Raw genomic sequence first — 14,350 nt, forward strand, 5'->3', positions numbered from 1 at the left:
TTGAGACCTAGCAAAGGCACATCGGGCTACCAGTCCCTAATATTTTGCCAAGTTTCGTGCAAATCCATTCAGCCGTTCGATTATTATTATTTTGTTTTTTTTTTGCCCCGCGGGGCCCTTTTAAAACCTCCACATCAAACCTAGGGGGTCAGCGAGGATCTACTATGCCCCCTTATAGTTATTTCCCCCTTTGTTTTGACCTCCTCTTGTCTCTCGATCCTACCGAGAGACAAGATGGCGGCCGCTACGGACTGTTTGGAATGTTGACAGACGCCGGAGAACCAATCAGCTTCGCTTCACAAAGCTCCGTTGCGCGAAAAGTCCGCGAACCAGAGCGCTAACCGGTCCGCTGTTACAGATATATATCTTTTTTTAAACGTTAATTTCTCAAAATCCACTGGAGCACATATATTGAGACCTACAAAAGGCACATCGGGCTACCAGTCCCTACAATTTTGCCAAGTTTCGTGCAAATCCATTCAGCCGTTCGGGCTAAAAGTGAGGCCAACCGCCCTATGGAAAACTCAATGTTAAAAACACGTTTTGGGACCCCCCTTTTTTCTCGGCCCCCACTGGACGAACCCCCCCCAAATTTTCAAGGGCTGCTCAGAAACAAAATGTGCCATTTTCCTGAAAATTTCAGCCGATTCCGTCCACAAACGCCAAAGTTATTAGACATAGAATTTTCAAAAAACCCATAGAGAAAAAATCCTAACTATATATACCTACTGGCGACCGCCAGTAGGTAATATATATATATATATATATATATGTACATTTATATATACATGCATATGTATAGGTGTGTCGCTGAGTCTAACCCAGTGAGCAAGACAAACACTGGCACTCCAGGATAATACATTTTATTACACTATAACATTGTTACACATTTCGGCTTTTCAAAGACTTAGTCAAACTGGTGGTGTATATGTATAAAACTTTAAAAGTCAAAATAAGTTCATTATTTAAAAAAATTTATTCCTATTGGGTTTTATTTTAAGTCTCTGTCGGCAGAATACTTAATAGGAGTGCAATGCAGTACCTGTGAGTGGCTAAGTGTGGTGCTAGTGTTATTCTAAGGCTGGGCTGGAGTACATTTAGGTTTGTTTTGTGTCCGTTGAGGCTGTAGTAACTTTAGAATTAGAGTATGTGACTACCAAGGGAGAAACTCTTTTGTTAATTTGAATTAGTATGTTCCTCCATAAACCCATCCTTAAATTTCCTTAAATCCCTCCCATTTTTGAGTGATTATTCCTCATTTTTCTTTCTCCTCCCTGTTACCTCCCATATTTACAACTAAGTTGTATATTTACATGTGCAGAGAGCTCCTCCCCATTGGTGGGTATCTCCACTTAGACAAAATAGGAGAGGTGAAGGCCTCTCCGCAAGTAGGTTGGTAAATAGCATTTTGTAGTGTTTGAGTAGTACTATTTTACATACTACAAAATGCAGTTTGTAACCAGCCCCCTAAATGTCTATACTCCCCTCTCTTTCTTTTCGTCATCCAAAATGACAACAGTGCCATCGTAATCTGTCAATGTGCCTTTTTAATTGCCTATTTATGATGCTCTTTGATACTTAGAATGCAACATTTAGTGTGGTATAGCATGAGACTAAAAATCGGTTTCTAACAGTTTAGGCAATTTCACTCCAACAGAGCAGATTCTTTTGAATGCATTGAGTGGAAGAATGGCTGTCTTTTGTATCGTCTTATAACTTCAAAATCATGTCAATTTAATTAAATTAAATTAAAGGATCTCAGCAAAATGTGACAGAAAAAAATTAATGTCTAAATTGTGTATGGAGTTATATTTATGTTTGTATATAAAAAATAGTTTTGTTTCTTTGTAGACTTTATTACTGGACCAAACACGCTTTGAGGAAATGCAGCACGAGCTGGATCAGCTAACCACTATGGGTACCATTCTTTTAGTTACATACAACTCAACAGGTCCAGCACTTTCTAGCTTACCGGGATTTATGGAAAAACTGAAGACTGTAATCAAAGTTCTTCTTACAGGAATGCATCTTTCGTAAGTAATATATGGCATTATTAATGGTGGAGGTGAAGTTCCTTATACACTGTCCTAATTTCAAATCATCCCAATGACTTGGAAAACGATTTTGGAATTTTTAGGGGTTACATGTGCTTAAATACTCTATAACTAGCTTAGTTTCAGAAGCGGCCTTTGCCACTATGCCTAAAGTCCATAACATGTGGCTCTTCAATAGTCAAATATTGACCATTAAATACAATCTTCTTCTAATCACCCTACACAGTCTAATTACTCCTGTGATGGCTTGTCATTCCTTGAGACGTCCGGTAGGAGATAAACGCCTCAGATGTTGCAGGGTGCAACACCTTCCACCCAGTATGTTACTGCGTTTTAGCCCTCCTCATACCTGCAGCAAAGCAATGCCATAGGGTTCCAGGTGGTGTCTAATATTATTATAGTATATCTTTTAAATAGTATCCCCCGGGACTCAAACATGTTGTTTATATTTAGTCATATATTTCTAGAGAGTACCAAACACAATTTGTTGCTTTTCACAGATTCACAAATTGCAGGGAAAATTTTTCATATTTCAACCGTTTTAATGATTCCACTGAGCATATATCTAATCAATTACAATTTACACAATGTAGTGATGATAATTTCCAAATCCAGGTAGTGTAAAGTTGTTCGTTGCTAAACAACAGCCATCCGGATGAGAAAGGCGAGGGACTGACCTGTATTATCATGGTTGCTGCCGCGAGTAGTAGTCAGCCAAAGTGGTTCCTGCGTGCAGTATTTAAACAAATTGATATTTCCGGAAATAGAGCTGAGATGAAAGATAGACTACCCATTCTACACGGGCTAGTCCGAACTGGAAGTGAAAGTTGAATACATCCGATACGCTAAGTTTGCGGCCATCTTTAGACGGGTTTTTAGAAAAATACAAACAGTAAGAGATAAAGTCTGTAGATAAGCGTCAAGAGGTATTTAAAGTGGTGAAAGATATCATACATGTATATGTGAAAGGACTCCAAAGTTTTGTAAAAGGCACAGAGTGAGATCTGATAATATAACACACAACAAATTCAAATCCAAAAATTACATTGTTATACAGTGACGCTGAAATATTAAAAACTTATTGTACATGTCTAATGTGTAGCAGTAAGTTTTACATGCATACAAAGAGCAACATTCTGTGATTATAAGATTATACAGACAGATAAGGAACATAACCTTATTGTTGTAATTACATTTGCAGTCACATATAAGCACACAAGAGTATTTAAGAGAAAACAGCAACAACACCCTATCCTTTTTCAGTTTTGTGTGGTACATAATATTATACTCCTGCTGAGATGTGACTCATGTATGCAGTGTTGTTGCTACGTACTGAAACAATGTATGGAAGTAACCATATGTCTAGCATTAACGGACAGTAATTTTAAAGTTATTATGATAGGAAGAAATGTAAATCTCCATCAGTGTTAAGGCCCCTTTCTACTGCCTGTAGTTTTTATGATCCGCTGAGTTTTTAATCTCCTTAAGGCTAGTACCCTATCTCCCCCTTTAGGGTTGTTTAGTGCCTGTGTTATTTCGTGAAGCCGAATGTTAGACATTGTCATGGAAGGATAAGCTGCACTAATATGTACAACAAGTGGGTAGGCTGTACTGTGGTTGCGAATGGCCCTGATATGTTCCTGAATTCGCTCTTTTAGGGGTCTAATTGTACTGCCTATATAGATAAGTCCACAGTGGCATCTTATAAAGTACACGACAAACCTGGTGTTACAGTCAATAAATTGTTGTATGTGATGTTTAGTAAGTGTATTATATTGAAATTGGTGTCCGTTTGTTGAGAGCAAAAGGGCACACATTACATTGCACGCATTCGTAGAAGCCATGAGGTCTGTCCAGTAGCCAAGCGGAGTCTTGTTTGTTGAGAGGTAGATAGCTAGGACAAAGTATGTTTCTCAGAGTTGTGCCCCTGCTGTGTACAATCCTTGGTTTGATATGAATGTATTTCGCCACTGACTTGTCTAGTTTGAGTAAATGCCAGTGCTTGTTTAAGATTTTGTCGATGGCAAGGCTTTGTGCACTGTATCTAGTAATAATTGTCAGCTGCCTGTCCTTAGATATCCTTCGGGTGTTCAGTAATAACTGTTGTGGTGTAGTGAGTATTTTATCTCTAGAGTGTTTCAGAACTCTTTTTGAATAACCCCTACTGATAAAACGTTCTTCCAAATTCTGGAGTTCTGTAAGAAGAACAGGGTCCTCACTACAGTTTCTCCTAATACATGTCATCTCACCCAAAGGATCGAATTTATCTGAGACGTTGAGTGAGCCCTAGTTGCGTGTAAGATCGAGTTACATGCTTTGCCTTTTCTAAAGAGTTTTGACCAGATATTGTTTTCTTTAACATAGACCATCACGTCCAGGAAATCAATTTCTTGTTTGTGTGTTTTGTAAGTGAATTGAAGATTGTATGTGTTGTTGTTCAAATGTCTCACCAACTCATCTAACTGTACTGCAGTTCCTACCCAAATGACAAAAATGTCGTAGATGTAACGTCCCCAGTAAATAATGTGTTCAGTCACTTCTTGTGGGCCAGCCGCCCAAAGATGTTTTTGTTCAAAAATGCCCTTGGAAAGATTTTCATATGTTGGTGAGAATTTGAAACCCATAGCAACACCCATGGCTTCTCTGTACCATTTTCCTTGGTGAAGAAAGACATTGTTTTCTAAAGTCAAGCATCCTAAGTCCAGTAGCATCTCTGTGTTCCGACAGCGTTGCGTCTCTTGAGGACAGAGTGGCTGCCAAAGATTGAATTCCCTTCTCCAAAGGTATGCAAGTGTATAGGGAACAGACGTCTAGAGTGACAAATGTGAAATCTTCTACCCTTGCAATATCTTCTAGTTTGTTCAAAAGATCGCCTGTGTCTCTTAAGTAAGATGGGAGGTTTTGCACTAATGGTTGTTAAAAAAAACATTTCTATACTCAGAAATGTGTTCTGTTGCAGACTATCATAGTATACTCCAAGTAGATATTCATACAAAGACAAAATTATGTGAACTGTGCTGCAGTTTGGAAAATGATGGCCGTACACAACGTTTTGAAATGCGAAATTTGGTTCTAGAGTTACATTCATTATAATGCCTAATATAGCAAACATATAGAACATGTTCTCAAATTGCTTTCTGCATCTTTTCAAATTACACTAGTCTACACTATACCCAAGACTCAGACTAAATAACTGTTATGACATAAAAAATAACTTTGACTCAAAGCAACATTAATAATCTTCTGGTGATAGGATTGTGCAAATATAATGTTATTATGTTAGTTGGATTTTATAACGATCTACATGTTTCTGGAAGGTCCTTTTCATGGTGAAGGCTGAGGGTATGAGAAAATAAATTATGTATATGGGCTACGTGAAATTATCTTCCTCAAGATTAGTAGTAGGAGATTAGATCAAAGGTAATACGTTACTTATTGATGGAGGATCATATAGATAAAATCCTTTGTGTGAGGAGAGAGGACCATTTTCCTTATGAGCCGAAGATGATGTCATTATTTTGGTTGGGTACAGTTAAGATTTGGTTGGAAAAAACCTTAAACAATTTACTGGTGGTGTTGTAATCTACTGACTTGTGAGGAGGTGTAAAGTATGTTTTGGCAGCCAACAATCTCTCATTTATGCCATGAGTAAGTATCTTTGACAAGCAATAGTTGATACTCCACTAACATTCCAAGAAGCAGATGACTATATACATCTTTCTGGTATTTCCCTTCCCAGTCCAGCAAGTGAACTGCTGTTTTACTTAAGCGCCTCCTCTGTTTGTTATGCACTTGTATTGAGATCTCATGGAAATGGCCTTACACACTCACGCCTCTGTCTCAGTTGCTCTCTTCCCTCTGTCTACAACTCTTTAAGATCACTGTCATCTTTGCTTGCTTAGCCTGCCACATATCTGGTGGTTGAGTTATCCTTCTGTCATTCGGACTAAGGGCAATGGGGAAGAGTGGTTCAGTGTGGGTGGTGCATGCAGAGCAGAGGAGGCATACAGGGGGTGCTGAGCTGTAGGAATGATGGTTTGCGGTACAGCTTGTGACTTGGGAGGGGAGTCTAGTTGGGCCATGGACCTGCCTTGATGACACTCACAATTTAACCCTGATCATCATCTATCATAAACGGTCCAGGCTCCCTCTTTGTTGTGCTCAAGCTACGCTTGCACACACTATCAACACTGACCTGCTAAATAATGTTTGAGTAGCTGTGGGGCTAAATGTTGTGTCAGCATCTGAAGGGGGGAGGAGCATCCTGTTTGATTCTAGGCACAGACTTCATACTGTATTGACTCTTGAGGAAGTCCGTCTTTTCCAGGCTGTCTGAGAGGCCAGTCCTATTGTCTGGACTGTTGGGCTTCTGGATTTCCATAGACTTTTGCGGAGAATGTTGTTAGGATAAACTATGAGCTAACAGTCTACCCTGTGTGTTTCCTTGTGTGGTGTATTAACTGAGCCAAGTGCCCAATTTTAAAGTGCTAACCACAGAGCAGGAAGTTGGCAATGCCATGGATAATTCAGTGAACCTCTGGTCCTTTTCACTTTCAAACACCTCGAACATTCAAATTAAAGAGGGTGGTTTCAATTAATTAGCAGGACAGGCGTTCACTGATTTGAGTATTTAATGGAATATGTACATTTGTTCCCCCCTCTTTTTTGACTGTGGTCAGGTGACAGGTGGACACGTTTTACAATGGTTCCCCGGCTGTGATCCAGGATCTTCATTTCTGTTTCCACAGTTTAGTGGCATGCCTTCTTATTCTTCTGTGTTGATCTTCAGGCCCACTTGTTGATGTGAGACGTATTTTCCTGCATATGCTGGTGTGTGTTTCCAGTGGCTATACCACAAATGCCAACACTTTAACAGGGAACCTACGGGATCGCGGTTATCCTAAGAAATTAGTCAAAGCAAGGCACCTTTGTTTGCTGCGACCAAACTATAGAGGGATCCTTATTTTCACACAGAAACATCCACTGGAAACACAACTCATTCACCAATTGTAAAACGAGATACGTGGTCTATGGTATTGTATGCCCATGTGGATTGCTATACATTGGCAAAACAAATCAAGAGATACGCCAACGAATCACTCAGCATAAATCTCGTATCAGGAATTCTGTTGTAACAGCTCCATTGGTAAACCATTGGGTAAAAAATTCTCACGTGGAAGGTGATGTTCGGTGGACAGTAATTTTTAAAGTAGAACGTGATCCTAGAGGTGGAGAAATCGATTTGAAGCTATCTCAAAAAGAAGCGATGCTCATACTAAAATTTGACAGGGCCGTGTCAGGTTTAAATGAAATTTCCGAATTATATAAACTGTAACAACATCCGTGCAGGTATTACCATTCTTCTCTAAGCCCAATGAGTATGGAGGTATCCCAAAATAGTAAAACCTTAATGTGCTGAGAGACCGCTACCTCCCCTTTCGGACAATACCAGTTATATAATGGTTCATGTGTCCATTTATGTTGCACTTTATTTTTCAATATGCAATATACCCTCCCTTTCATAATCTAATGTTTTAAAAATAATCACTACACGTTCTGAGCAATTGTGTAATTATGAACAGGTCCGGCTGTAATCCGGACTTAAACTACTTTTCCCGGCATGCCGTAGAAGCATTTTCCCCAACCCTCTGGTGCTTCTGACAGCAGCCCCGGTCGTATTCTGTAGATATACTACATTTTCCCACACGCCGTGCAGGGATTAATCTTGCGGCGCGCACAATACACGTTCCATCAGAAATGAACTACAATTCCCGACACGCCGTGGAAGGATTAATATTCCGGCGCGTACGATATTTGTTGCACCAGTAAACAACTGATTGAATCAATGGCGGATTTAGACATCAGTCGGCAAAGTATCACGGTAAGCCATGGATCATTGTTAACCGGCCGAACTAAATGCCGCATTATCAGCTAGAGCGGGCAGTAATTGCAGTTTTATGTTTACAGCTGACGGGAGCTTTGTGAAATATTACGGCGAGGGAACACGGAATTAAACGCGACTTCGTGCGGAAGCACCACAATGAGAAGGTATGCCCTGAATTGACTGGAAAGTTCATTTTTATTCATTTTTCTTTATTTTAAAAGTGCAAAATGAGGGAATTAGGCACCCACTAATATACACCGTTCTTTCAAGCAGGTGCCTGCGCATTGGCACATAGGGAGGTGTTGGAACACGTGGCACGAAAAATCCTCCACTGGGCATTTTTGTACAAAGTAAGTGCAAGTGCCAACACTGGTTCAATCTGGCATATGCTTCTCGATAAGCTTGACAACAGGACTTTTTTTTATTTGTTTCTTTATTAGAATCACACAGCGACTTAAAACTAAGGAAGTCAACGGCTGTGGCTTATCTTTAAATTGGTAAGTGGTGGCTGTTGGTGGTCGATGGTGAGGAGTGTTAGGCAAATATAGTGAGAGCAAGGTCTTGACATTTTTGTCCTTTTTAGGTCGAGCTGGCGTTGGAGCACGAAGCGCTCCCGCCAGCGAGTTCTATAGTCACTGTGTTAACTGGCAAGGGAGATAGAGCTGTGCACGAGCCGCTACTGGCCTGTGCACGAGCCGATTCAGCTTTGTGAACGCGCACGTCTCCGGAAGACGTGCTTTGCCCGAGCCGCCTCCCGCTTGTTTTGTATGCAAGCAAGAAGGCCCCTGAAAATGGCTGCACACGGAAAGCGCCAGGCGGCCAGAGATAGACATCAGACCAAGGGATACCGTGGGCAGAATTGGACTAACTATTCAATTTTTTTGATTAATGACCGATGTGCCGAGTTGTATTAAAGTCTACCACTGGTCGTTTAATGCTGCTTCACTGCAGGGTTTTACGTTCTTTCCTATTAGCTCCCGGAAAGGTAACATGCGCGTCTTGACAGCTGTGTCTGTGTATATGTGTGTGTGTTTTGGGAGGCGGGGGTGGGGGAAGGGGGGATTATCTTTGCTGCAACTGTTCCTTCCCAGGTACCGTGTGTTCAAACGATCATTGTTTGAAATGGAAATAAAAAGCGCTGGTACTTACTAACTGCGGGTATTATGGAATACTCCGTATGGAGACGTGTACATACTGTCCCATTTTAAATATTGCAAGCTAGATATTAACTAAGTGCAGTACTAGCCCTTTTAGCCAAAATAAGTGCATGTAAATTTAAGTCACTGCAAACGTGGGACCTTCACAGTCACCTCGTAGCCCTTGTTATTGCTCTGTTCCTGTTATTATACTGCTCGTAAAAGGGTATCTTTGGATAGTGATAAAGTCTTATTACAGACAACCTCAAGCACTGCGTTGTTTTAAACCCAGACTGTGTTTCTCCCGACAATGTACTCGTAACATATAATGCCCCTCATTCTTTTGTAACACATTCCGTACATTCTTTTTCTCACAAGTATGATTTATTGTCGATGTAGAATGCGTGCTTGTGATGTAAAGAGTTTTGCATCCTGCATTGTGCTCATTGGTGATTATAAAAGATCTAAATAAAAAAACACATTTAGTAAGTGCTATTTAAATTGTTTTTTTTGTCGCTCTGGCAGACCAATAGATGGTTTCAGGCAGATTATAATTAATGATGATCTGCTAGCGCAGTCTATTGTTGTGACTAAGATTGCCTCAGGGTGAGGGAGACACAGTGGCAGCGTTGTTGTTTAGAGGTGAGTGACAGTCTGCCACTGTATGTGTGTTATTTCTATTGCACAAAGCTAGCCAAAAGGCAGTAGAAATCTGTACGTGGTCAAAGACAAGCATAAAGTCAACAAGTAATATGAGGGGAAGCTGGGTTGTGGATGGAACCCCAAGCTGCAGGCCCCCCCCCCACCCCCTCAGCACAGTACTCCGGCCTGAGCACTCTGGATTCAATACAGAGCAGGGTTTCCTCCGTGTACATTGCAGGGGGCCCCTTAAACTTTCATTACGCCAGTTTGGAAGTACGGCGAAAGACCTCAGCTGGCCATCCAGTTAGTTTACGTAAGCCTTTGCCTCTACATCTGACAAGGCAATTGGCCTAGAATTATTCTGGTCGTCCCCCTCCCTTACTTAAATCTCTGACGAATAGAGATGTTCCAAGAGCTTGGTAGCAAGACTTGGTACAGAGGACCAAATCAGCCTCTTATATTTGACATAATTTAAAAAATGTGTAATTGACTGGACATTGGACCTGGATAACCGTGTTGGCCAATAACAATTACATCTAAGCCAAAGTGCAGAGGATAAGTTACTTCTCTCGCTGGTATTCAAGTCAGTGGACACATTGGACATGGTCTGATTAGGCAGTACCGTGGTAAAGTTACAGAGTAGTGTCAAAATACAATGATTGAATGTAATCCACCTGTTTATGACGATGTACATTATTAGCCTCACCTCCAGCGTTGGTCTTATCTGATGTATTAATAGAAAGAAAGCAGAATTGGCGCTGATTTTGTTGAGGTAAGAACAATCTTTCAATGCAAACCTGCTTGGCGACCCATGCTGCTTTTCTGTGTAACATTTTTAACTCCTTGAACCAAATCGCAAACCCGGAGTTGGAGTATTTGAGTATCTGTCTTTATTCGTAATTCAGTGCCTGCTCCTTCCTTTTTAATTACTTTTATAAACTACTTTTTAATATTCCAGTCACCCTCTCCTGTGGGCGTTTTCTTTCTAAGATCTTTGAGGGACTTTCTCAGCTGATTGTCGCTTTGCCCCCTAAAAATTAACCCTTTGGTCTAGAAAGTTTGTTTCATAACATTTCCGATTCAGATCCTAATAATGCTCTCCATCCATACTATGAATAGTCGATCACCCACTGAGGTCCATTGAACGCATACAACTTTTTTTCTTTTCAAGCATATATCGTTCAAGCCTCATAATCTTTGCTTTCCCATGCCACTGTATAAATATGTGATTAATGAAAGCTGGGCCCCTTCTCCTCTTGTAATGACCTTCATAACCAGTCTTTGCAAAAACAAGGTAATGGAGAGAGAACAATGTAGTCCAGCAAGGCGTGATTTACTTCGGGCGTAGTGGCATGGAAAGTCAAACAGAGTATGTGCTTTTGAGGATTTGAAGATCTAGAGTGTGTAAAGGGATCACTGCCTAAAGGGTCCTGTTTGTAACAGCTGCTGGAACATCAGAGGGCATGAAGAGCTTTGACGAAACCTCGCCTAAAATGCAACAAATTTAGGCTAAAAACCCAACCATTGCCAATTTTCTACTGCGTTCTGATATTATCTGTTAGGGCAGCTAAGAATAGAGTCTTGTTTTTTGGCACTATGTGAATGCGTAAATATACATTATTGTTAACCACCCACCATCGCTTATCTGAAAATATGTCTTTCTGAGCACAGCAGGCTATTATGGCCTGCTGCCGAGGTCTATACTGATAGTTGGAGGCCATGAACCTGAGTTATATGCCCGACCTGCAGGCGGGAGCCTACAACAATGGTGAGCGCCTTTAACAACTTGTTACCTAACCTGTTACTCACTCCTTCACCACATCCCTACCCTTACTAAAGTATGTTATTTCTGCTATTTTACGGGGGATACCCATTCACACCACCTCCTTTTCTTGCACCTTCATCTTACATCATCATTTACACCTTCCATTACTCTAACCCTAACACCAACCCTAAAGCTTATCAAAAGATAGCCCAACTTGTCCCATGCCTAACCTGCACTTCAGTCCTAACCATAATCCTTACCCAATCTTAACCAATACACCTTACTTTACACATCACTAAAACCACACCTTGTCCCTAACTCTAATAAAACCTAAACTTTTCCCTCACCCCAAACCATTAATCATTTTCACTTTTGTCTTTTTTTGTATGTTCTACTTTTTTTTGTGAAATTTTAAACTTTTCTGTCTTTTCTCTACGTTTTTGCTTGTTTGTCTCCCTTTTTAGGTCTCGCTGAGCCAATGCGCTTGCACATTGCTCCGGCGAGAATTATGTAGGGGCTCCAGGAAAGCCTGCCAGAAGGCTTTGGAATGCGGATTATGACCAGTGCATGTGCGCCGGGCGCGCGCTCACCATTTCCTCCCCCCCCCCTCCCCCCCCCCACCCATCAGACTTGAAAAGAAGCTGCTCGCACACCACCATTTGTCTGAGCCTCGGCATCAGACTTCAAAGGAAGCCGCTCCCCGCCCCCCCCCCCCCCCATCAGACTTCAAAGGAATGCGCTCCCGAACTTGCTGGCCTCGCTCTTGTGAGCCTTTATTTACTTGTTATACAGCGCTTATTATCACATTGATTCTGCTTCTTAACGCTTAACGCTTGGTATGAGTCGTATTAGAATGCCTCCCGTTAGCCGTGGGCCTAGCATTGAGGCTCGGAGGGTACGTGGTCGATAGGACATGCTGGGTTTTGAATCTGTCACCTAAAGGCTGCGTGCAGTGTAGATACATTAACTCACCATGCTACCACCCTGACTCGCATCCTTGAAAGTCTAGTATATATCTCTAACAACCCCCTCCCCCCCCCCCTAAAAAAAAACCATTTCTTGTCATTCGTGCTCTCAGTGCTTTACCCTTTTTGGGCACCACCTTATCCTGTCACATTTTCTACCCTGCCATTTCAGCCCTTCGTTCGAACCCCTCCATATCCCAACTCTTCTTTATCTCATCGCTCCTGCTGTCAACAATATAAGCTTTTATGCAACCCCCCCTCCATGCACTCTTTCTGTCCCCATCATTAATGTTTTAATGTCACAGTTTTTATTGCTGTAAGACGCATTGTTTACAGCCCTTGAAAACACAAGAGAAAGTCTAGCGCAACAAAAAGATCAAGTTAACGCCTGTGTACCCATTGTGACGTTTCATTACCAGCTCCCTTTGTTTCCTCTACTCCTGCTTTAGCTCCTTCAATTGTTCTATTTTACGCATTTTACAACTGTATCTAGTCCGTCCTGTTATCTGATTGGACCAACAGCATGTAACACTGTGTCTTCTTCCTCATTTATTCACGCCACCTAAACCCCTTCAACCTCAGATAATGCTGCGCGTTTCTAGTATATGGCCAGAGTGTTGTTATGGGCCCAAGTGAAAGGAAGGAACCGCACCCCCCCCCCCCAAGCTACTGCTTCAGTAATAAAATACAACAAAAGGATACAGCATATTCCAGCCAACGTCGCCCTAAGCATACAGATCATAATATCGCAGCATATGTTGTATCAAGCAGGCATCTGGCGCAGTGCGGACCTCTTAAACTCACGTTGGACATCCTGCGCTATGGAGACAGCGCTTCTAATAGCACCATTTAGGTGTTTCTAGTCACACCCTACATCATTCAACTATCCATTGAAACCATGGCTTCCCCTTGCTCAACACTACAAACAATCCCCCCACCCCAAACACTCCTCCAAATCCTACAGAGCGTGGCCCCCACCCTGCACTCCCAACTCAAAGGCACCGCCTCCCATTCAATCCATCCACACTTTCCAAACCAGGCCACCAGGCCTTCACTTCCCTCGTAAAACCAAAGCCTCATGACACTAACTGCAAATCTCTACACACCCTGCCTCCCCCCATCGCCTACTAAAGTTCAGGCTTCACAAACTGTTGTGTATGTTGCTAGGGGTAAAAAGAAACACAGGATTTACATAAAAGAAAAGATTTTGCATTTTTTTTAAACTTATTTTTCTACACATCACAACATCATTGGGGGGTCTCGCTGCTGATGCATTAGGAGCCCTTGTTTCACATGACACATGTACACAACTTTTTCATATTTTCATTAAAAAGCACGGAAGCCCATCCTTGGGTGTGTGGTCGTTAACCAATGCACCTGAAGTAACAGTAGATGGTGTAGCACCCAGGATAATGTGCTGCATTGCTAAATACTTCAGAAGGTCCAAATGGCATCATCACCAGTCAGTGCATGCTTCCATCATGCACACACACTACTAGTGGTCTGTGCACGCTTCCATCAGACACACACTACCAGCCGTCAGTGCACGATTTCACCAGGCAGACACAACACCAGCTATATTTGCATACTTCCACCAGGCACAAACACCACCGTTTGTCAGTGCATGCTTCCACCAGGCATACACACCACAGCCATCAGTGCACGCTTCTAGCAGGCAGACACACCACCATCTGACCCACCTAATCGTTAGACAACAATTTTTTTATGTATTGTCTTTTACACACTTTTGTTAGGCTGATCTATTTTAGTACACATTATGCTGCAATCTGGCGTTTGAGTTTTTTTCTGGCACACCTCTACCCCAAAGCCTCTCACTGAAAGGTGTGAACTCTAGCACTGCTACGCTCGCAAATGCCTTACAGTGCAACCACACAAACAACCAC

At 41.8% G+C, this 14,350-nt stretch overlaps 1 protein-coding gene across 5 annotated transcripts in view; it reads left to right on the top strand.

The window, feature by feature from the left end:
* Positions 1-14,350, top strand: part of TCP11L1 (t-complex 11 like 1) — a 262,173-nt gene that overhangs the window by 214,564 nt on the left and 33,259 nt on the right. For all 5 annotated transcript variants that reach the window (XM_078680861.1, XM_078680863.1, XM_078680862.1 and 2 more), the window contains one exon: positions 1,852-2,033. In XM_078680861.1, coding sequence (XP_078536987.1) covers positions 1,852-2,033 — 182 coding nt within the window. The remainder of the gene's footprint in view (positions 1-1,851; positions 2,034-14,350) is intronic.

This window comes from Lissotriton helveticus, chromosome 3_1, assembly GCF_964261635.1.
Source record: "Lissotriton helveticus chromosome 3_1, aLisHel1.1, whole genome shotgun sequence".
NCBI classification, from domain to species: domain Eukaryota; kingdom Metazoa; phylum Chordata; class Amphibia; order Caudata; family Salamandridae; genus Lissotriton; species Lissotriton helveticus.